At 35.3% G+C, this 24968-nt stretch overlaps 1 protein-coding gene across 3 annotated transcripts; it reads left to right on the forward strand.

The window, feature by feature from the left end:
* LOC127257639 (brefeldin A-inhibited guanine nucleotide-exchange protein 5-like) lies at positions 1 to 24968 on the forward strand. Of its 3 annotated transcripts, none has more exons than XM_051284071.1 (34): positions 1 to 93; positions 187 to 341; positions 1199 to 1274; positions 2077 to 2329; positions 2604 to 2725; positions 2808 to 2866; positions 3133 to 3190; positions 3270 to 3354; positions 3458 to 3652; positions 3790 to 3848; positions 4073 to 4142; positions 4230 to 4298; positions 6402 to 6524; positions 6621 to 6674; positions 6775 to 6857; positions 6929 to 7025; positions 7116 to 7214; positions 7324 to 7521; positions 7652 to 7762; positions 7833 to 8017; positions 10206 to 10835; positions 15569 to 15986; positions 16587 to 16826; positions 16908 to 17031; positions 17121 to 17269; positions 17710 to 18057; positions 20847 to 21013; positions 21150 to 21328; positions 21416 to 21594; positions 22417 to 22536; positions 22975 to 23111; positions 23211 to 23472; positions 23692 to 23787; positions 24419 to 24968. In XM_051284071.1, exons 2-34 carry the CDS (start codon positions 230 to 232, stop codon positions 24479 to 24481), a joined length of 5220 nt encoding a protein of 1739 aa, XP_051140028.1. In that variant the 5' UTR covers positions 1 to 93; positions 187 to 229; the 3' UTR covers positions 24482 to 24968. The 3 variants fall into 3 exon arrangements, with proteins under 3 accessions (XP_051140028.1, XP_051140029.1, XP_051140030.1); XM_051284072.1 differs by having other exon boundaries at positions 22 to 93; positions 184 to 341; XM_051284073.1 differs by having other exon boundaries at positions 51 to 341; positions 3485 to 3652.

Here is a 24968-nt window from a genome sequence, read left to right on the forward strand (position 1 = left end):
CGCTGATATGTGAAACACGCCTTCTTAGCGCAACAGGTAGCTCGATCTCTCTCTCTTGTTCTTCCATGCCAGATCTCCCTGCCTCGGAAGAAAGTACTTTTCTTTCCTTAGACCCATGTAAAATTCTAATAAATTTCCGTCAATTCTTCATCTTTCTGGGTTAAATAAAAAATTTCAATCCAGCAGAGGATCGCAATTGAATTGAGGAGGAAGAAAGGGTTCTGAAGAGATGGCGGGAGGTGCGGCGGGTGGATTCGTTGCGCGGGCATTTGAATCAATGCTAAAAGAATGTTCTCATAAGAAATATAGCGCCCTTCAATCCGCCATCCGGACTTATTTGGGTATGCTATATGGAAAAAGTGTGCCTTTTGCTCGCATTGTTCTGATTTATTCTAGTTTGGGTTTGTTTCTTATTAGTTTATGTTAATGAAGGGAGAGATTGCTATGTCTCGCTCTACTGAGTTTGGCTTTTCAGTTTTCATATTTGCTTGATTCGGTTGGAAGTGGTGTTGTTAAACGCGTTGCTTGTGCTCTGTTACGGGTACTCTGAATATGTGTAAATTAACAAACTTGTGATTTATATTGTCGTGGATTAGTACGAAATGTTGGTTTCAGTATAACATGATCAATCAACCTGTGAGTCAAAAGTGAAACAACTGTAATTTTATGATTTATATGAAAGAGCTTGGTATCTCAATATTTGAATAAAAATGATTGGACCAGTGATCTTTTCCAGAACTTTATAGACATGATTGCGTCATTATATATTTATTTTTAGCTCTTTATATCTGTAGCTTAAATTCCTTGATGGGTGAATGCATAGTAGCAATTATATGGTTGAGGACTGCAAATAAAGCAATATAAAGGACTTGTTAAGAAGGGATCCGGGCTTCCAACCTAAAACCAGTCGGTGATAGGGGGAGTGGCCCTTTACCCTTATATAGTAGGGGAGTTTCCACATATTTAGCAATGTGAGATAATATTCAACGGGACGTAAATGAATGTGTGGGGTTTGCTCATGCTTATGCTTTATATACCAGTTATTTATCTTTTCTTTTTAGGCAGTAAGTGATGTTTACATGACGGTTTTATGTTGTATTTTATTCCTCCCCCTCCCCCCCTTAGCATTTAAATTATTGAAAATGAATTCTGATGTCTAATATTTGTGGATATTGTTTGGTGTGCTTCAATGCTTTAGACAGTGGAAAGGATATTAATCAGCTGTCAAACGGTGCTGAGTCTAAGCAAGTTTTATCAGCAGCCTCCAATCAAAGGTATTCTAACCACATTGAGGTTTCTAGGCTTTGTGCTCATAGAAACTGTACTAAGTTTTGTAATTCTACTCTGGAGATGGTGTGACTTTGAAATATTGAGAGGAACTATGTATTATATTGACATAACAGGTATGCTAACGATGCAGAATATTAAATAGGAAGCATCAGACCATGAAAATAACATCTATTTGAGTTAATTATATATGTTAAATGCACCAGATAATTGCAGAAGTATATGAATATATATACACTTGCTTCTGAGATGAAGTTGTATAACAGGAAACTACTCTCTTTCTTGCTGCTGAGATGAAAGAATAGAAATATCAAATCTTGTGAAGAACATTGATATGGGTGTAGTTTCTTCTGGTTGTACTGTACTGTATTAGAAGTGCCAAGTATTAGGTTTCTGCAAGTTTGTGTGGGGGAAAGCAACTGGATCTGTTGCAATTACTGTTGGCCAGGTCCTTAAGACTAACAAGGTCCTTAGAAATGGGCCAACCATGCATAAAATTGTACATGCACCAAATATTTCTAGGTCAACCATATGATTTGATCTCAGTTTTTGATATGATCACCAAGCAAACACCTCTTTCCACATATGCCTTTGCTCTAAGTAGGCAGGATTAAAATGTTATATTTGCCATTTCAATCTGAAAGCATCTTGAATTTTGTCTGTGTCTTAACTTCTTCCCTAATAAGCACAAGTTAGTATTCTTGATGTTTCTTTCTCACTGTTAAAGTCTGTCCTTCTTCTGCATAACTGCTCAAATGAACTTGTGTCTGTTGCTATGTTATTGTGCAGTGGTTCATATGCTTCCGACGCTGGAGCTCAAAAAGCCGATACAGGGTCTGATAACCTAAATAGAGTTCATGCTGCCGAAGACGTAGATCCTGCAAGCAGGCCTACGAACAACAGTGAATCTATCACAACAATCTTGGCACATGCAGGCCATACTTTAGGAGAAGCTGAGGCAGAGCTTGTTTTGAATCCACTCCGACTTGCCTTTGAAACAAAGAACATGAAAGTGGTGGAGCTTGCATTGGATTGTCTTCATGTAAATGCTTCATTCACAAGTATTTAGTTTAAGAAGTTTGCACATTGCATTGTGAATCTGGTGCGTTATATGGAAAATTTTCTTTTGGTGTCAAACATCACTATTCACTAACATAGGTCGGCTGTTTCTCTGATTCATAATCTTGACACTCAGATGCATGCTTATTTTAAAGTAGTTGGGAAAGTTCCAGTCACTCAAACATTGTCAAGCTAATTCATTTGCTTACATTTTCCTTTTTTAATTTTAATTTTAATTTTTCTGTCCATCCATGAAGAAACTCATTGAGTACAATCATCTGGAGGGTGATCCTGGTCTTGAGGGTGGTAAGAATTCAAAATTGTTGACAGACATCCTCAAAATGATATGCAGTTGTGTGGACAATTCTGCAGCTGACAGGTACATAAATTGGTTTCTAAAAATGATGTTCTGCTTGTTGGGCATCATTCCTTGAGTGTAACCTTGAGGAAATGCAATGCAGTACCACTCTTCAAGTATTAAAAGTGCTGCTTACTGCAATTGCATCCACAAAGATGCGAGGTATGCCAGTTTTTGCTGCTCAAAATTGTCTCGCTGTAATAAAATTTTCTTTTATTGCTTTAAGTTTTAAATGAATTGCTTTATTTTCTTTCAAAATTAGATCCTTATATCCGATGCTTATATTAATTGATAATAATCTAAAATAGTATTATCTCTTTATGAATGATGCAGTCTTTCAAAATTCTTTAATCAATCTTTCTTTGATTAGGTCTTAATTTCAAAACTTCGATTAATCATTTGTAATTTCGTGATCCATTTATTTGCAGTGCATGGTGAACCATTGCTAGAAGTCATAAAAACCTGCTTTCATATTGCTCTTAATAGGTAATACCTTTTTTGTGCATTAACTATTAGATTATTCATTCATTACCTAGTGCTCATACCATCTGGTTTCAATGTTCAGCAAGAGTCCTATAAGCCAAGCTACATCAAAAGCCATGTTAACTCAGATGCTTAGTATCATTTTTACAACCATAGCATCTGATGTGGTATGTGATAAGCATTTCTTCTCCAGAACTTCTTTTTGATTGCACGACGCCTAAATGTTTTGAGAGTATATACATTTGATGTTGATGATTCCCTGTGATAAAGGTTTCTACCAATTCTTATGAATACAAGGAAGGTTCTTTGGAGGATGGGTCAAACACAAGGGTTGAAGTGTTGTCTGGTGATTATAATGATCCAGCAAAGGCCTTGAACAATTTACTATTTGTGAAACAGAGAAACAATACATCTCTTGCACCTTATTGGGAAACTAAGACTCGTGTTGGTGGCACTGATCTAAAGGTGGCAGTTACTGTGACATGACCTAGTACTAGCTGAATTTCTGTTTCACTACTGTTTAATGCGTTTGCCATCTCTGAACTTTCATATGATTTATATATTAGACATCTGCAGTTTAGATTAAATCTAATTTTTGATAGGGTTTAGAAGCCATTCTTGAGAAGGCTGTGGATGTTGAAGATGGCAGTGGGGTAACCAGGTAGGGATAAATACTGTTATACTACGGTGAATAAAACATATTGTCGATGATTGTTTCTACAAAATTTATTTTGTTATTCCTTCAGTCTGCATATCAGCTCACTTGGGAATGTAGGGACCAAAATTTTGAAGTGCCTCTTTAGAAATATTTCTCGGAATATCTGAGTATGTACATTTCATTTTCCTTATAAACATGCTTCGACTTAAATAACTATTTGTTTTCAGAGTGATGCATCTGGACAGCATGAGTGTTGAGCAACGTGATGCTTTACTTATTTTCCATACGCTTTGTAAGGTTTGTATTGTAGTAATGTTTACGCATTTCTAGTTAAAAACTCCTTTGAACAACCAGTTTTACTAAATAATTATAATGTATTTGCAGATGGGTATGAAAGGGGGTAATGATGAAGCTACTACCAAAACTCGGATTTTGTCACTAGAGCTTCTTCAGGTAGTTTTAAATATAATTTTCTGCATATAATAAGCCTTTGTAGAATGTCTATTTTCCTGGAAAAGCTTCACTTCTCTATCATTGAGTTAAATTGTGTTTTAATGTGTTTCAGTTGTATAGAACATAGATTATGTATCTACTAAATATTCTAATTTGTGGTATATTTTGGATGTAGGCAAATTAGATTGTTCTAGGGTTCATATTTTTAGAAAAGGGCGCCATTATTATTTTCAAATCTGCATATGTAGTTATAGAAATTCTGCTAGTTCTTGTCCTTGAAAGGATTGGTCATGGTAAAAATTTAGAGAGAAGTCTATTTTTCTTTTTTTTTTTCATTCCAAAAATAAAAGAAGTAAAGAATACACACAGACATGCATATATATATATAGGTTTAGTCGGCTAACAAACAAAATCTTATGCAATCATAATAATCCTAACTATATAACGATATAAATCTATCTATGATTATATAGTCAAACAAATATGGATATGAATCTAATATTTCCCCTCAAACGGGATCATGCAAGTCATACGATTCAAACTTATTGCAAATGAACTCAAATATAAGTCCTCTAAGGGCTTTTGTTAATATGTTTGTAAGTTGATCATTTGAAAATACATATTCAGCGTCTATACATTACATCCACAAAACACTTCTCCTTGATGAAGGGTCGATCTACTTTTATGTTTTTGTTCATGAAGCATTGAGGCAATGTGCAATGGTACATGATTGTCACACCATAAATTCAACTCCATCACCTGATAGAGTAATTGTCTAATCCATATAACTTCTCATGGAGTTAAGACCATAACACAATAGTAAATTACTTTCAACAAACACACTGAAGCTTGAGGTAGAATGCCTATCGATTGGAGATTCTGCCCAACCAGCATTTTAATATCAAACAATTTTAGAATGACCTTGATTTTCATATAGTAAGCCTTTTCCGAGAGACCCTTTAATGTACCACTGACTGAAGGAATTGACTCACCACACTTATCGTGAATATATATTTGGTTGGGTGACAGCTTGATAGTTGAGCTTCCCAATTAGCCTTTTATGTCGTCCAACATTAGCTAATGGTTCTCCTATCTGGGGTGCAACTTTGTATTTGGATCCATAAGAGAATCCATAGCTTCACATCCGGTCCTGTCTGTTTCTTCTAACATATAAGCACGTACTTTCGTTGTGATAGCATAGCATAGCACTATTATTTGACTGGGCAATCTCGATTTCTAAGAAATATCGTAATGGTCCCAAATCCGTAGTTTGAAAATGGTTTTGCAGGTGCTTCTTCAACTATGTGTTGTCTTCTATAGCATTCTCAGTTAAAGCTCTGCCTCTTTACTGATAAATCTCCTTCCATTTTCCAACACATTCCCCAAAGTGCAATAGGGTTGCCAATTACTTTGCAAAAAGGGCTAGGGGAAATGCTTATCTATCGTCTGTTTGTAACTTCTAGAGTTCTCCTTTTGTTTCTCAAAAAACAATTATATTTGTATTACTATTTTTTTCCCCAAAGAGAAAAGTATCATGGGCCACTCTAATGTCAAACCTGAATAACTCCTGCAGAAAATACAATTCGGTGATATGACACGGAATTAATTTGTCAGAATCAAGCAACTTTACCCATACCACCCAGTCCAGTTATTTGTGAAAGAACCAAACACATTGAAGTTTATTATCACTTCATCCGGGAGAAAATTCGATCTGTTCTCCTTGCAACCAAGTATATAGGCTCCCAAATTAGCTTGTGGATAGTTTTACCAAGTCGTTAGGATGTTCACACATGGTGATTAGTGGTTACAGATGCACAAAGTTGGATATGTATAATCTATACACTCCAATTTTTGGGGGAGTGTTTGATACCAAAGGAATGTTTCCATTGATATTTTGTCTCTTTTAGCCTTTTGTGTGACATTTCACTCTTGTTTGACATTGTATATAATCTAGTCTTGTCGTAGTGTTAATAAAGTGGATATATTTTAGTTACTAAACATATGACTACTCATAAGATAAAAGGCTGAGATGATGATTAGTACCTTGTGCTATTTATGTTTTCAGTGAACTCATTAAACACAGTTTACCATGTGGAAATACAGGGCTTATTGGAAGATGATGGATGCTCATTTATGAAGAATTTATCATTTATTGACATGACGAGAGCTCACCTTTCATATTCATTGTTACAAGCATCAACATCCAAGTCTCCTGTCTTATTTCAGGTTGGATTGAGTGTGTGTGTGTGTGTGTTTTTCCTTCTCGTACAATAAAGCTGTAGTGTAATTATGTTCTAATAGTTCTTTCCTATGCAATGACAGCATGTTACAGGAATTTTCTCAGTTCTACTATTGCGGTTCAGAGAAAGTTTCAAGGTATAAATAACATGAAAGAAAGATCATTCCTTCTTTTTTATAATCTAAAATTTGTGATTTCATGAGTTTATTCATGCTGGACATGCTACTGTTTTTCCAGGCTGAAATCGGAATCCTTTTTCCCGTGATTGTACTAAGATCATTGGATGCATCAGATCTTAACCAAAGACTAACTGTTCTTCGGTATGCTTTTCCAGCTTATATTATCTTCTTAAATTTTCGTTTTTGTTTTCATATTCAATCCAAATTGCCAGGATGCTGGAGAAAGTCTGCAAAGATCCTCAGATGCTTGTTGACCTATATGTAAACTATGATTGTGATCTCGAGGCACCAAATCTGTTTGACAAGATGGTATGTTGTTCTGGTATCTAAGTAACTTTTCTCTGTCATTGTTTTATGTGTTATTAAATAACTTTATTCTTAGTGATCTCATCTTTCTAGGTTGTTATGTTATCTAAAATTGCTCAAAGTACTCAAAATGTGGATGCTAAATCTTCTGCTGCATCCCAAGCATCATCTAATAAAATATCATCTCTTCAGGTATATCTCAGGCTGGCCTATCCTTTCAACATCATATTGTTTTTTAAATCTTTCTGCCATGACACCTATTAATATTGGTATGCTTTTTCCTATTTCTATGCACTGTTAGGGTCTTGTGAATGTGCTCAAAGCACTAGTGATGTGGGAGAAGTCTATCAGGGAATCGGATGAACAAAATAGCTGCAAGAGATCTTTTGAACAAGTTTCACATAAAGAATTGGATGAATCAACATCGACTGGAAATTCACCAGACAACTTTGAGAAGTTGAAAGCTCATGACTTAAACATTGAAGATATTATATCTGAGGTGTGTGGGTATGCTACTCTTTTGTTTCTGTACTGTGAGGCAGAATCCTGGAAATTAAACTTATCGGTGTTCTGTTCTCTAAATATTTGAGCTCTGCCAGTAGACCTTACCTCAGTTTCTACACGTACAGTTCAATCAGCAGCCAGGAATGGCCATACAGCATTTGATATCCAGTAAACTGGTGGAGAACACTCCTGTTTCTGTAGCACAATTTCTAAGAAACACTCCCAAACTAGACAAGGTAGACAGTCTTACATGTTTCTATATACAAATTTCATGTCAAAGTAGTTACACCTAACTCTGATTTCCAGGCCATGATTGGGGATTTCTTGGGCCAGCACGAAGAGTTCTCCATTGCAGTTATGCATGCATATGTTGAGTCAATGAGCTATTCTGGATTAAAATTTGAAGTAGCACTTAATGAATTTCTGAAAACATTTCAACTTCCTGGGGAAGCTCTGAAGATTGATCGCATAATGGAAAAGTTTACAGAATGGTAGGTATATTTACATTTCTGCATCTACATGTATATTAATTATTTAACGCAAAACAGCGGGTGCAAAGTGGCACAAATGATGCAAAATGGCAATGTCACCTCAATAATTAGTATGTCCTCAGAACTTATATTATGGCCATGAAAAACCTGAACCTAGGCAGCATTGTTACTTACCTGTTTTCGGTTAAGTTATCATAATATTCACTTTCATTTTATGCTATCGTGAGAAGATTCTCATGGGAATATGTGAACATTAAATACTTTGTGATAAATGAGTTGCAAAGTTTATGCTCACTTGACATGCCATTAATTAAAAAACACTTGGTTTACTTGTTTGAAGAAAAAATTAATTTATGTCTTTAAAATGAAATATAGCAAGTGGTATATAGGGTTGTGGGGCTTAAAGAATGTACAAAGATACACTGTAGACATGTAATTCACTTCCTGAAAATGTTAGATAAAGCTAAAAAATATATCTCTAGCTTATAAAATGTTTGGAAGCAATGAAGCCTGAACTTAGGCGTTCTCTATGTTTTATCATTTTTTCTTATTGTAAAACATATATTCAGTAGTGATAAGTTGAACGATTTATATGCATAAACATAGAGGTGTTACTATCAAGTTAATAAAATTCCCTCTTCCATTAATGAAAATTTCTTCTACTCTCAAAAGAAAAAAATAAAATAAAATAAAAGGAAAAAACAAAGAGAAGAAGAAAAAAGCGGTGATACTACATTTTTTTCTTTATTTTTTCGTTTCAACAATTGGTGCAAGTTTCAGACCTCCTACACCTAGACAGAAGCCACTGATTTGATTTGATTTTTTTAATTTTTATAAATGGCCAAAAAATAGTGTGTTTCTTTGTAAATTTTATTGAATAGAGCTTGTGCTCCTAGTTGGTTTGGATGTGCTTATCCACACACATAATGCATTTAGTGATAATACTTATTTATAAAATTTAAGGTACTTTGTGATATATTTTTTTGGTTTTGGTTTTAGTTTTTGATTTAAATAATTGTTGGGTGTGATGTTTTGTGAAAGGAAATAGTGTTTTTTTGTTTTTATAGGGAATCGTAAAAATTACATAGTAAAGAGACTTATAAAAATTACCTAGTAAATAGAGCCTATGTGCATAAAGGTATATTTGTAAGTTCAAGTGGAAATAATTGGCCAATTTCCTCGCAGCAGAGCTAGGAATGGAGAGGACTTGCTTGCAGGGCTATAGTGTCTTTAACTCATGTTTTCTAGATTTATTTTTTCTTTCTAGTTTAGGAAGTGATGGTCTTCTATCACATCCTAGATTTCTGTATTTTGAACTATATTCTCATATAAAATCACAGTACTCTTAAAAAAATGTTAATAATTTGATTGTAAACAGATGTACTGCTGAATTTTAAATATACTGTCTATACACATAACATGTTCTCATGATGGATAAAAATTTGTTTTAGTTTTATAAGTGTTTGAGTCTGTCATACTTTTATTATGCTTTTGCTTTGGTGTTTCAGGTTTGGATGTTTTATAGGGGTTGAAAATAGTTGTTGGATATGATGTTTATTGAAGGAAAAATAGGTGTTTGATGTAATGACTTTGAAGGAAAAATGATATATTTAATAGTGCAAAAAAGGGTTTAAAAACACTATTAAACAAAGCCTTTATGTCTAAGAGTTGTTTTAGTATGCCTGCAATTGTGTGCATATAGTGTTGCAAAAATGTGACAGAAGATAGCCATTCCTTTTTTGGGATAACCTTCCACTAATTATATGCACTCTCTTTGGTGTCTAAAAATGTATTGGTGCCCTTCCAAGCATCCAAATAATCATTTATTTACTGATCTTTTTGCTCAATATTATCTCGTGCCTTTAGCCTTAAACTGTTCGCAGTTTGGTTATTGTACTTACAATTCTTGCCAACATATATTAGGCTCCACTGTTTCATTGATCTTAAGCAGTGTGGGAGCTAATTAGAAATTAGTTCTTTATTCATTTGAAAAATTACAATATCAGCTCCTTAAAGCTTCAGATGGTTGATGTACTTTTTTTTTTCTAAAATTTGGTAAGTATTTGCTGCTCAAACAAAGATTACTGGTACATTCAAACTATGCTGCACTGTCTGCTTTGGACTGTGCAACTGTTAATCAACTAAGGCTAGTATCTTGAGGTTTGAAAGTTATTTTGTTCTTTTGCAGCTACTGTGCAGAGAATCCTGGTTTTTTCAAGAATGCACAAACAGCCTATGTCCTTGCATACACAATTCTAATGCTGAAAGCTTGTGGCCACAATCCAATGATGGAGCCTAAAATGACCAGAAGTGATTTTATTTCTCTAAACATTTTATATAGCGTTGAGGATTCTCCTCCTCAAGAACTCTTGGAGGAGGTATATGATTCAGTTGTTAAAGAACATGTGGAGTTGAAAGATGAGTCTGCTCAAAATTTGAGTAATAGCAAGCAGCAGCCTGGAGTAGCGGTGGAAAGTCGGCTTCTCAATATTCTTAATCTGTCCCTTCCCAAAAGGAACTCTTCAACTGACTCCAAGTCTGTGAATGAAACAGTTATCAAGCAAATACAGGATCTTTTAAAGGAACAAGGTGGAGATAAGGGGATGGTATTTTACACTTCAAGAAGGATTGAACTTGTATGCCCAATGGTCGAAGCTGTAGGATGGCCATTGCTGGCTTCTTTTGCTGTTAACATGGGTGAAGCAGATAATGCACAAAGGATGAGTATTTGTATGGAGGGATTCGAAGAAGGTATACACATTACCCATGTTCTTGGAATGGATACGCTGCGATATGCATTTTTGACATCTTTGTTGAGGTAATCCTGATTACCTATTGACTTTCACCTTTCCCTTATCACCTAGTTTAGTATACTGCAATCATATCATATGAAGTAATTGTAGAATTCTGTCTTGTTTATTTTCCCTGATATAGTGATACAATATGATTTGCAGTCTAGTAATATTAGATATTGCCTTAATAATCTTGATGTTTATTTACTTTTGACCTTATAAAAGTAATTGTCTATAGTTGTGGTTATCATTGCTCGAAACTTATGAGACCATAAGTTTAGAAGGTTTTAGTCAAATATGTCGAATTTATTTTCTGCGAGTCTGGAAAATTCATACTTCTGTATTTATTTCTGAGTTTCGTGCTTTATTGCAGTTTAAATTTTGCATTGCAAAATTCAATTGGTTCTAGTGCAACATATAGTTACTTGGAATCTGATGTACTTCAACATACATTTGTATGTGTCCTGGAAACAGGCAGTTAAATCCCACTATTCATTTTTATTGAGGTATGCAAGAAGTCAACATTTATACTATAACTGGATGTGAAAAGCTGACATGTGTAAAAGCTGACTGATTAACTTTAGAACTGTTTCCAAAAGTATTATGACATTTTAATTCTCCTGAAGCTCTCTTTATTATTTGTAGAGAAATAGTGGGAAAATAAAATTATATTATTCCATCCAAAAAAGAGAAAGGGAAGAATACATATATATAGAGAGGTATTTAGAAACTATCCTAATAGAAACTATCCTAACAAACTAAATCATAGATATGATATGATATGATGATATGGATATGAATCTATCAAATCTAACACTCCCCCTCAAGCTGGAGCGTACAAGTCAAACGATCCAAGCTTGTTGCAGATGGACTCGAATCTAGGACTTCTAAGAGCTTTTGTAAATATGTCTGCAAGTTGATCATTTGAGGACACATATTTTATATCTATAGATCCAGATAACACTATCTAAACACTTTCTCTTAGATGAAGTGACAATCTATTTCGATATGCTTGGATTTGATGCAATGTGTAGTGCTGCCTGATTATCACACCATCACTTCATCTTCGTCACATCACAGAACTTGAGTTCACAGAGCAATTTTTTAATCCAGAGAAGCTTATATGTAGCTAAAGCCATAGCACGATATTCAGCCTCAGCACTAGAGTGCGTAACCACATCTTGTTTCTTACTTTTCTAAGATATCAAATTGCCTCCAATAAACACGCAATAACCAGAGGTAGAACGCCTATCGATTGGAGAGCCCGCCCAATCAACATCTGCATATCCAACAATTTCAAAATGACCATGATTTGTATAAAGTAATCCTTTTCCTGGAGACCCTTTAATATACCACAAAATACGCATAAGTGCCTTCCAATGAGAGTCACATGGAGACTGCATGAATTGGCTCACTACACTTACTGCAGATGATATATCTGGCCAGGTGATAGTGAGATAATTAAGCTTTCCAACCAGCCTTTTATATCGTCTTGCATCAATATCAGTCAATGGCTCCCTCTGTCCGGGAAACAATTTTGTATTTGGATCCGTAGGGGAATCCACAACCTTACATTCATTCATACATGTTTCTTCCAACATATCGAGAACATACTTTCTCTGAGATAGGATAACACCATTCTTCGATTGGGCAATCTCAATTTCTAAGATAACAATATCATCAACATAGACAATTAAGTAAACACATCGTCCTTCTAAATTATGCTTGAAGAATACGGTGTGATCAGACGAACATTGTGTCATACCAAATTCTTTAATGGCAAGACTGAAACGTCCAAACCACGCCCGTGGAGACTGTTTCAAGCCATAGAGTGAACGACGAAGGCGACATACAAGACCAGACTCCCCCTGAGCAACAAAACCAGGAGGTTGCTCCATATATACCTCTTCTTGAAGCTCACCATGCAAAAAGGCATTTTTAATGTCAAGTTGATGAAGGAGCCAACCACGCATTGCTGCCATCGAAAGAAAAAGACAAACAGAAAACATTTTTGCAACGGGAGATAAGGTTTCTGTATAATCCTCTCCATACACTTGAGTAAAGCCCTTTGCAACAAGTTGAGCTTTAAGTCGATCAATGCGACCATCAGGTCCAACTTTGACGACATAAACCCATCGGCAAGCTACGGGTGTCTTTCCCGACGGTAACGGAACCAACTCCCAAATATTTTTAGTATGCAAAGCAGACATTTCCTCCATCATAGCCTGGCACCACCCTGAATGACCCAAAGCCTCACGCCAAAACCGAGGAACAGTGACAAAGTCTAAAGCAGTCACAACACTACACATAGAATGAGATAAACGGTGATAGCTAAGAAAATTATAAATAGGATTTGGATTACGAGTGGACCGAGTACCTCGACGTGGGATGACAGGTGACTGAGGAGTCGCAATTGGGGAAGGCGATGGAACCGGAGATGAGTCATCAATAAGCTCAGGTGATGGCGAAGTAGGTATGTTCTGACGCTGCTATGTATGGCGACTATAAACTTGAAGTGGAGGCTTGGGAATGGGGACAACTAGAAGAAGAGTCACAGATATTGAGGATGGAGATTATGACACTGTAAAGTATGGTGATGACTCAAAGAACGTGACATCTGCACTAAGGTATATTGACGACTAAGAGGAGAATAACATCTATATCCTTTTTGAACTCGAGAGTACTCAAGAAAAACACATTTGATGGATCAAGGACATAATTTGTCCAAACCAGGAGAACGGTCATGAACAGAACACGTACAACCAAACACCCGGAGAGGTAAAGGGTATAATGACACATTAGGCTGAAGACATGTGATAGGAATCTTATGACCTAGTGCAGTAGAAGGAAGACGATTAATAAGAAAGCATGCTGTAAGGAGAGCATTAGCCCAAAACTGAAACGGAACATTATAATGCAAAACAAGGGTATGAACTGTTTTTACTAAATGACAATTCTTGCGCTCAACCACCCTATTTTGTTGTGGGGTGGTAGGGCAAGAAGACTGATGAATAATCCCCTGAGAAGACACGAATTCATTTAATGAGTGAAAAAATATTCTCTACCATTATCACTTCTTAAGACCTTAATAGAGGTGTGGTATTGTGTACAAATTTCAGCACAAAAGTTTTTGAATGTAGTAGGTAATTCAGATCTATTTTTCAATAGATAAACCCAAGTACACCGACTGAAATCGTGAATGAAAGTAACAAAATATTGAAAACCTTGGCTTGACTTAGAATGACAAGGACCCCAAATATCTGCGTGAACTAATGCAAAAGGTTCAGATGCTCTATTATTGACACGCTTTGGAAAAGTAGTACGAGACTGTTTTCCAAGTTCGCATGACTCACATGGTAACGAAGACTGATGAAAAATTAGGAAAAATACGTTTTAATTTTGATAAATTGGGATGACCTAATCATTGATGAAACAATTCAGGAGACTCAACAGTGACAGTTGCGAGAGTAGAAGATTGACAAGAAGACTTATTTAGGTAATATAGCCCATCAGACTCACGTCCGGTACCAATCGTCCGTCCCGTACTGCGATCCTGAATAACAGAGGAACTACCGGTCAAGAAAATAGAACAATCTAGATCTTTAGTAAATCGACTAACAGATATGAGGTTAAATGGACTTTGTGGTACATAAAGGACAAACTCAAGAGATAAATTAGATGACAGACAAACTTTACCGATAGCTTGAGGATATGCTTTATCACCGTTAGCCAAAGTGACATGTGTTAGTGAGTTTGACAGATGAAAAGTATAAAACAAATAAGGATTACCAGACATATGATCGGTTGCACCGGAATCTAGTACCTATGAACCTAGTGTAGATTGAAAAATACCGAAAAATGTGGTCTACGCATTAAGAGAGGTGTCGGAACTAGTGGAGGATGACTGCTTAGATGCCTGAAACTGAAGGAACGCATTATAATCGGCACGACTTATAGTAATGGAGTTACGGGATGAACATTCATTCAAATTAGCAACTGCATTTATCGTACGAGACGGGCGCCCATGAAGGCTATAGCGACATCCTTTAGTATGACAATTCTTATGACAATAGGTACACCTCAAGCGTAGACGTCTAGTACCAATTGATTTGAAAGAGTCGACCATAAAAAAAATAAAAGAAGAGAGAAATAAGAGAGCTTATCAGAAAATTTGGCGTTGGCTGCGGCGGCTGGAAAATATGGAAGCCTATCTAAACTCTAATTGGCTCTGATACTATGTAGAGAAATAGAGGGAAAATAAAGTTATATTATTCCATCCAAAAAAGACAAACTAAATCATAGGTATGATATGATATTATGGATATGGATATGGATATAGATATATGGATATGAATCTATCAAATCTAACATTATTTATATAATATATAATGATAAAAAGATTCTGCCCTTTGTTTTCAATCTTCAACTTCCTTTTTTCATACGGGTTCTCTGATTAGTTGGTTAAAACAACATGATTCCATAATATTTAATTGGAGGCTTTGGCATTTGATAATTATACAATCTATCATGCACGTTCGTAAACTGCTCAATAATAGCATTATTTGTATTGTAAACCTAAACCTAATTACTTGTCCTGTTATTTGCCATGCCAATTGAAATTTTTTGACATGACCAGGAATGTTGCTTCATATATATTGCACCTTAAAGCTATATAAACCTGATTTGTGTTTTACATTGTATGTATTGATAAAAGTTTGTTAAGGAGAGTGCTATACCTACTTCTGATGTTGGGTTGCAGATATAATTCATTACATGCACCTAAAGAGATTCGCAGCAAAAATGTGGAAGCACTTCGCACTGTCCTTGCGTTATGTGGTACTGAGCTGTATGCTCTTGAAGGCTCTTGGCTAGCAGTCCTTGAAAGCATTTCCCGACTTGAATATTTGGTGTCCTCGCCTGCTATGTCTGCAAATATTATGCAAGGAGCAAATCAAACCTCTAGAGATGCTATTACACAATCTCTAACAGAGCTCTCTGGAAAACCAACAGAACAAGTATTTCTAAATAGCATAAAACTGTCCAGCGAATCAGTGGTGGAGTTTTTTTCTGCTTTATGCAGTGTTTCTGCAGAGGAGCTAAAACAGAGTCCAGCTCGTAATTATAGCCTGCAAAAGATTCTTGAAGCAAGCTATTACAATATGGCTCGAATACGCATGGTGATTTTTCACACCTGATAAATCTAAGATGTTCTTGGCACAAGCTCTCTGATGCAGCATTTGTATCTTTTTAAATAATTGTCACATGCTTGTTTTGTTCATTAAATTTGAATGCTTTACAACGACATGCTTTGCTCTGACATTGCAGCTAGAAGCATGTTCAGTGACTAAGTAGAAACTGCTATTCATTAAACATTAGTTTTCTTTTTAATGCATCAAATAATGAGTTAGGTTTGTCATCCAACAGCAGTGAATCACTTGAAGTGTGTGCAATGAGATATGTAATGCTACTTTTCGCGTGGTGCATTTTTGGAATATTCGTCTTAAATGTGTAATCATTTAAATGAGTCATCTTGGGCATTCTGCATCACTAGCTTCTTGTACTCCAATCAGTGAGAGTCCCAGCAGAGTCCAGTTTTTCACTTTACTTATAATCCTAAATTCACTGAATTTTGTGTTTTCTCTCCTGTGGCCAACATTTCTGAGTAGTCTCGGATTATGTACTATTGTATAATGTACGTACATTTTACGTGCTAGTTTAGCAACTTATGATCACATTTTATTCTATAATTATGCTCTTATAACTTGATTTACATTCAGGTTTGGGCTAGAATTTGGTCTGTTTTGGCCCACCATTTCATCCTTGCTGGGAGTCATGCTGATGAAAAAGTTGCCACTTATTCCATAGATTCTCTACGGCAGCTTGGTACAAAATATTTGGAACGTGATGAACTTGCTAGCTTCACTTTCCAGGATGATATTTTGAAACCATTTGTTGTTCTCATGCAAAGCTGCAGAAATGAATCCATAAGAAAGCTTATATTAGACAGCATTGTGCAGGTATGTGTGTCCAAGCTTGATTTTCTGTTCATGTTCTGATTTTACTGTTTTGGTAACAATGTGTTGGACTTGATTTAACAGGTGATCAAATCAAAAGTCAGAAGTATAAAGTCTGGCTGGCGTAGTGTTTTCATGGTTTTCACCACTGCCGCCAATGACGATCAGGAAACCATAGTTGAACAGGCATTTGAAAATGTGGAGCAAGGTTTGAACCACTACTTATCTTTGTCTATCTTGATCCAGTTTATACCAGTAGTTTGTGAATGTAAGTCTAACATGGAGAAATTTGTGCAGTTATCTTGGAACACTTCGATCAGATTATTGGGATCTGCTTTATGGATTGTGTGAATTGCCTACTGGGGTTTTCTAATAATAAAGGTTCTTCTGGCATAAGTTTGAAAGCTGTTGCTCTGCTTCATATATGTGCAGATAGACTTGCAGAGGTTTGTTTCAAGTGTTAAGCTTCTTCTCTCTTTTTGAGAAAACATATATGTTGACTCAAGTTGTATAGTACTTCTCTGCTTGTTATAGTTTCAGCCGTAGACTAGTTTCAGTTCATAATCATCAATGTTTTAAATGAATGCTGTGGGCGATGTTTAAGTAAAACATATAGGAAAGTATTTGTGAAGTCATATGTGGACTGATTGTGCCACCAATAAAATTTGGAAGCAATTTTGTAACCTTGGTTCTAAGTTTTGATAGAACTTCTTGACATCGTTCAGGCATAGACTAATTTAACCAATTTCTTTTTCAGCAACGTTTGAATGAAAAATTAAAAAAATTCCCATAGAACTTGCCAATCAATTTAGGCACCCTTTCCCTTCATAATTCAGATGCTTCTTCTGAGCATCACACTGATGCGGTTCTTTCTGTTCATTTGCAGAGCCTTAAACAAGGTGATACTCCAAAACATAATGATGTTACGGCAGATGAAACTTGTGAGCGTTATTGGTTCCCTATGCTTGCTGCTCTTTCTGACCTGACTACTGATTCAAGATCAGAAGTCAGGAATTGTGCAGTTGAAGTTTTGTTTGATATGCTGAATGAGAGAGGCAGCAAATTCTCACCTTCATTTTGGGAGAAGGTTTTCCAACAAGTACTGTTTCCTATCTTTGATCATGTGAGACATGCAGGGGAAGAGAGTTTTATGTCTTCTGGAGAAGAGTGGCACCGGGAAAGCTGCATTCACGCATTACAGTTGCTATGCAAACTTTTCAATACCTTTTACAAGGTAAGTCAACTGATTTATGAATTATTATTTCTCGTTTACACATTTTTGTTTCTATCATTACCATGAATGGTTATATTTGCGTGTGTTTCTCCCATTCATGAACCAAGTATATTAAGGGTTTGTTTACTTGGGGAATTTTTTTGGAATGGGTTGGATGTGATGTTTTGTTTGAGAAAATAGTGTATTTTATATGGAATGGTGAATATTTCATAGTAAGAAGGTTGAAAACATTCTCCGGGTAAGCTGAGCCTAAAATTTAGTTACTTAATGTTTGGGAGTTTACTTGTTTCAATCAAAGATAGTGCTAAGAGAACTGCTTTTTATCAGCATAAAGAGCTTAAAAAGTGGTCAATAGAAATGAAATCTGACTATCTTGCCAATCTCATATATACTTATACTCTTGGATATAATATATTTCTCTAAATGCTAGTAGTTGCTTCAATGTACTATCAGTTCATTCAGTTCATATTACATTATATGTTGAAATACATCAAGTAGGCAAATTGATACGTCCAATTGGTTTTGTACTATTTGTAAAACATCCATACATAGAAAAGGTTGCAAAATTTTAACATCTGAAAAAACATCTTGTATGGAAATTAGAGATGAGAGAAAAAGATTATGTACTTCCACATTGATTTGAATTGATAATACACGGTCTTAAATAGTAGATTACAAGGAGAAAAAAAAGGAAACAAACTAATTAATTCCCTCAATTAAGGGATTGACTAATTCTCTCAATTTAAGGGATTACAAATTGATTCCCCTAACCTATTTACAGAGCTATTTACAGCTCAACTACTCTTTGACACTCCCCTCAAGATGAGGAATAGATGTCTTCTATTCCCAGCTTGGATACAATATCATGGAAACTTGAACTGTTCAGCCCCTTTGTTAGAACATCGGCTAATTATCTCTCTCTGATGAAACATAAGACATACATACTAACCCTTCATCCAGTTTTTCTTTGAGAAAATGTTTATCAATTTCAATATGCTTTGTCCTATCATGTTGTATAGGATTATGAGCTATATTAATAGCTGACTTGTTGTCACAGTAGAGCTTCATAGGACCCTCCCATTTGACTTGCAAATCATCCAAAATGATCCTCAGCCAAAGTGATTCACATAATCCTTGCTCAATAGCCTTAAATTCTGATTCCGTAGATGACCTTGCCACTACATTCCGCTTCTTGCTCCTCTATGTCACTAGGTTACTGTTAGAATTAACTCTCACACACGCACACGCACAGAAACAAGAAAATAGAACACAAAGCATAACGTGATTCGGCCGATAAAGGTTATCGACCTACGTCCACGGGACAACCAAGAATTTTTTCTTATTACTGCAATATGAGGCGGCACAGATTTTACAAGTATAAGAGGGGGTATTTATAGACTAGGTTTAGGGTTAATAACAATTGGGCTCAAATTCCTAAGTCCATTAAGGTTAAGTCCAAGAGAAGTACAATACCCTGTAGTTGATCTTCCATCAACTAGGAAGCCAACATAGTCAGTGTTGGTGTAGGCTTCAAGAGTAAGAGTATCATTCCTTTTGAACAAGATTCCTTTCCCCGGATTGCCTTTCAAGTAACGCAATACCCTGTAAGCAGCTGACCTATTAAACAACTATAAGTCCAACTAAAAAAATATAACAAGAGATAATCTAAGAGATAAAATCAATTTGAAAATTGTTATTTTATTTAGTTTTAATTTACTTTTTCTTGCATATTAACTCTATTCAGCTTTTGTTTAAGTACATTTTTTGTACCCATTTTTTTACTATTTAAATTTGTTGCTTGATTCCCGTAAAATATAAACAAATAAATGATGTATATCTCCACAAGTTTAAGCTTTTAAATGAGACGGTTATTTAACATCATCTAACATGGTATCAAAGCCGGAAAGTCCTGTGTTGGTGTCCCACCGCTCTCATTCACTTTGAGTTATATATATATCTATATTGCTCATTTTGGGAGAATTTTCGAGTTGTATATTGAATAATGAAATCATAGGTCTATTTATAGGTGAGGTGTAAAATGAATATGCGCAAATAATAACCCCCTAGGCCCTAATCTAATATATAGTAACAAATATATCTATTAGATATCTCAACATTCCTTCAAACACATGGATTATTAAAATCTTCCATGAAATCAGAGTTAGAAAAGACGAATCACAGAAATTCTGAAAAGAGGATCACCAAACATACCAATTTTTCATACAAAACATTATATCTAATAACTATTTGATTAAAAAAATACAAATCACAAAACCAAACACAAAGTAAGCACACCCTTAGGCTGTGTTATTTCTGAGATGTTTTCAATTTCTTTACAACGCAATTCCCACGATTGCCCTATAAAGTTACACTTTTTATTTGCACAAAACTTCACATTCAATCACTATTTATACACAATACAAAAACACATCAAAAACACACCCCGAATCTCTCTCAATTCTTAATTATGAATTTCTCTGCTCTTTTGTTCACTTGCATGAGAACATCCTATATCAGCTTAGGTGATGCCTCAATTTATTCTGTTTCATTTTTATTTATTTTATTGAATAGAAAAGTAAATAATTAATTTATTTGTTAAAATGAAACTGGGGTCAAGGAGCAGTTTGATATTACTATCATATTATTTGAACACTTTTCTTATTACAAGTTCAAATGACAATAAGATATTTTTAAATTTTTGCTGCATCTGACCTGTAACTCGTTCTCACACGTTGAAAACTCAGTGGAATTGAATAGTGCATTGATAGTTAGATGTTTTATTTGTGTAGGATGTCTCATTTATGCTGTCCCAGCTGCTTGAACTATTGTTAGATTGTGCAAAGAAAACTGATCAGGCTATAGTTTCAATATCTTTGGGTGCTTTAGTGCATCTGATTGAAGCTGGAGGACACCAGTTCACTTACCATGACTGGGATACTTTGTTGAAAAGTATAAGGTACTCTCTCTCTCTCTCTCAGACCATACACAGATGCCACCCACACTTTCTGTGGTTTTTGTTATGATGATAAAAATATGATATTTTATTGTTATTTGCTTGTTATTTCTGCGACTCACTGTTTGATCTTGAACAGAGATGCCTCATACACAACTCAGCCCCTTGAACTTTTAAGCGATCCCGGTCTTGAGGCAAAGCATCATAAAGTATTGACGAGACAGTTGGATTTAGCATCATTAAAAACCAGTAATACTGAGAAGCCACTTCGTGAAAATCAAGAAACAGAGCGTCTAGCAGATACAGAGGGATCGGAAGGTTAGTTTATTGTATGCTTTGAATAACTGCTTGGAAACTGTTACAAGGTTATTAGTTGAAAGTTTGAATTTACTAAAAAAATTGTAGGCACACCATCACCATCTGGAAGAGCTTCAAGGCCTTCAGATGGTGAGAATCTTCGACGCAGTCAAACATTTGGACAGAAAATAATGGTAAATATGAAAGAAAACCTGCTTTTGAGAAGTTTTACATCAAAACCCAAGAGTCCTACTTCTGATGTAACTCCTCCAGCTTCTCCATCCAAGGTTAGTGCTGAATTATTTGTTTTCTGTTAGAAGAATATTGCTCCTTTCATCCAGATATGGTTCCAACTACATTATTGAAAAAGCTTGTATATTACTGCTTAATGTTAATTTCTTTTATAGAATAGATGTCTCCAATGAGGGTGAGTGATTTAGTTGTCTATGCCTGCAAACTTTTGAAGTTAAACGGAGGATTTATATATTTTAAAATACGAACGATTGAACCACATTGAAAACTTGGAAAGCAATTAAATGATTTTTGTACGCCCTTTTGGTAGTGCCCCATCTTTCCTTTTTTTTCCTTGAATGCAAGGGGAGTGTCCTGTCTGATAGGATTAGATAAATAAAATGGAAATTAAAATCTTCCTTGCTTTTGCTGATATTGATTGTTACACAAGTAACCTTGTGAATTTTATTTATTTATTTATTTTTTGGTGGACGGAAACATCAATCTATTATGATATTAGAGAAAGTTCTGCAGCAAGGGTGTGACATATAATTTATTACGTAGTGCGATTTTCTTGTATTAATATGATTGTTAATGCGTGAGCATTTAAAAATGTAGATGGCATCTACGAGGAAAAGAACCTCTAATTTTATTAATTGCTTGTTAACTTTACCCAATGATACTTAGGGCTCATGGAATCTAAACTAACAGTCCATAAAATTGTTAAGTCAGTTTATCTTTGCTTTTTCTGTTAACAGCTATGAGAAAAACTGTTTGATTGTCAACAGTGAATTATGTATTAGTCTGCCATGTTAGCTGATGCATTCTTATTGAGCTTTAAATGTCTTGAATTTTTATCTTACTGTTGCTCTGTCTAGGTACGTGATGCTGCTCCAAATACTGATGAAAGAGATGATGAGGACAGCCCAATGTTGAGAGGCATTAGGAGTAAATGCATGACACAGCTGTTGCTTCTAGGTGTTATTGATGGTATTCAGGTACAAAGAATCAGTTCTTTGGTTGCCTGATTTCTAAAATCCTTTTTGTTTACCTGAGTGATCTTTGTTAGGAAAACACATGCAACACCTGTTTTTGCATCATTCAACAAAATATTTTACCTAAAAAATATCAAAACAAAGTACACACACACAAATATATATATATATATGTATACAGGCTCCATTGTATATGGAAAATTATGAAATTACTGCTGTTTGTTGTTTACACTTTTCATACTACAAATGTTTGCTGTGGTCATTGAAATTTTAGAAAATGTTAAAAAGGATTAATCCTTTATTGATCTGTACCTTTAATTCATACTCCCTCCGTCCCGAAAATTTAGCCCCATTCTTTTGCTAATATGTTTTGAGAATTTATCAGAACATTTTGTGATTTGACCCTTTTTTTCTTCTTTTTTTTTTTTTGTAAACTGGCAGCAAAAGTACTGGGACAAGTTGAACACACAAAATAAAATCAATGTCATGGAGATTTTATTCTGTGTCCTGGACTTCTCTGCCTCATACAACTCTTATACCAATCTCAGATTGCGCATGCACCAAATTCCTGCTGAAAGGTTGGATGATTTGTTTTATTTTTTCCCGTCCATATGTATACTCAATTGCACGATGAGAATTCCCCTTTTGACCAATTGATTTTTTTATTTCCTGGACAGACCGCCTCTGAATCTTCTTCGCCAGGAGTTGTCTGGAACTTGCATTTATCTTGAAATCTTGCTAAGAACAACAGCAGCAGTTGATAACCCTGACGAGGAAGCCATCAAAGATGATAAAATAAAAGCAATAGCTGAAGACAAGCTTGTATCTTTTTGTGAACATGTGCTGAGCGAAGCATCTAATTTTCAAAATAGCATGGAAGAGACAACAGATATGGATGTTCATCGAGTTATAGAACTTCGATCTCCCATCACTGTGAAGGTATGCTTCATAAGGAGATCTGGCCCCCTTTAAATTTTTGGATCTTCATCAGTGCCCATATTGTGAGTAGGGTGCAGGGTTTAAAAAGTGGTTGAAGGAAAACTGATGGTTTCTCTTTGTATTTCCTGGGAGGCATTGTAAAATAGAGAAGTTGAGAGAGATCTAAATTTCTTACTTTTCAATTTAATCCATGCTTTATGCTTGACTTGTCATTTTCAGGTGCTGAAAGGCATGAGGAAACTGAACCCTGAGATTTTCAAAAATCACCTTACCGAAATTTACCCTTCACTTACCAAACTTGTGTGCTGTGAACAGGTAAACAAACTCAAATACAAGACTTATGAATTCAATAAACTTGTTGATTGATGAGGAAAACAATAAGTTATATAATTTTATACATCTGTAGGTTTCTCTAGAACAGTTTGTCCTCAGTGCATTCCATTCCAAAGAGAAGGCTCTGTGATACAGACATAAATGTTCTGAATCATCATAACATGCTTTTTATTCTTGAAATTTGATGTGGCATCTATGCTCTCTGCAATAATTGCAATTCGAGGTTTACGTTATAGAAAAGTATCTGTGGGGATCAAACCTGTGATAGAAGTGTTATTGATCTGTTATCAAATTATATTGATCATCCAAGTTTCGCTACTTAAAATGACTATGTGCTTAAGTTGGAAGTTTGTTTGTTAATAGTCAGGTAGCGAAGGGACAGTCCGACTCTGGTAGATTTCTTTTTCTTCATTTTCAACTAAGAACAAAAAGCTATTTGCTTGTTAGTTTGATTGTGCTCTGAGTTGTTGGCCTTGATAAACAAATGCATAATCCTACATTCTTTGTTTGCAGAATAAAAACTTATTAGCCAAATGAGGTTGTTGACTGTTAAAAGTACTTGAATTAAATTGCAGCCATTTCCACTATTCTAACAAAGTGATTATTGTGTCAGATGGATATCCGCAATGCTCTTGCTGATCTTCTCAGTTCACAATTGGGCCGACTGTTGCCATAGAACTGACATAAAGTGTCTTCCGGAAGCTGTAGGAAGGTTGTATATTCCAAAATTGAGGAAGATATCGGCTGCTTTTCGCATTGGTGGTGATGCATATTTACAGGAGCATTCTTTTCATTAACATTTTCTGTTTACCCACATTTTTGGAACTTGAAAATTGCTTTTTCAAGTACAAGATAGGGCGAGAGATGGAAACACAGCTTGTTCATGTGCCTGTCTGAATGAAAGCTAAATGGTCGTCTGTCATGTATAGGAAACTACAGAAATCGAGCTTGTTTTGGATGTGATTTTGGTTTTGATTTTGAGTTAGATAGAGTTGAATGGAGGCTTAAGAGAAGAGTTGTAATGAGCATAGAGCATTTTGAAGAGTTACCATTATTGATCTACACAAACAATTGTTTCTGCCATGATGTATCTAATCAATAATTGTACCTAAGACTAGAAAGTTTTGGGATTTTGAAAACTAGAAAATAATAAAAAGTTAGTA

This window comes from Andrographis paniculata, unplaced genomic scaffold (assembly GCF_009805555.1).
Source record: "Andrographis paniculata isolate CXL003 unplaced genomic scaffold, ASM980555v1 Contig58END, whole genome shotgun sequence".
Lineage (NCBI taxonomy): Eukaryota > Viridiplantae > Streptophyta > Magnoliopsida > Lamiales > Acanthaceae > Andrographis > Andrographis paniculata.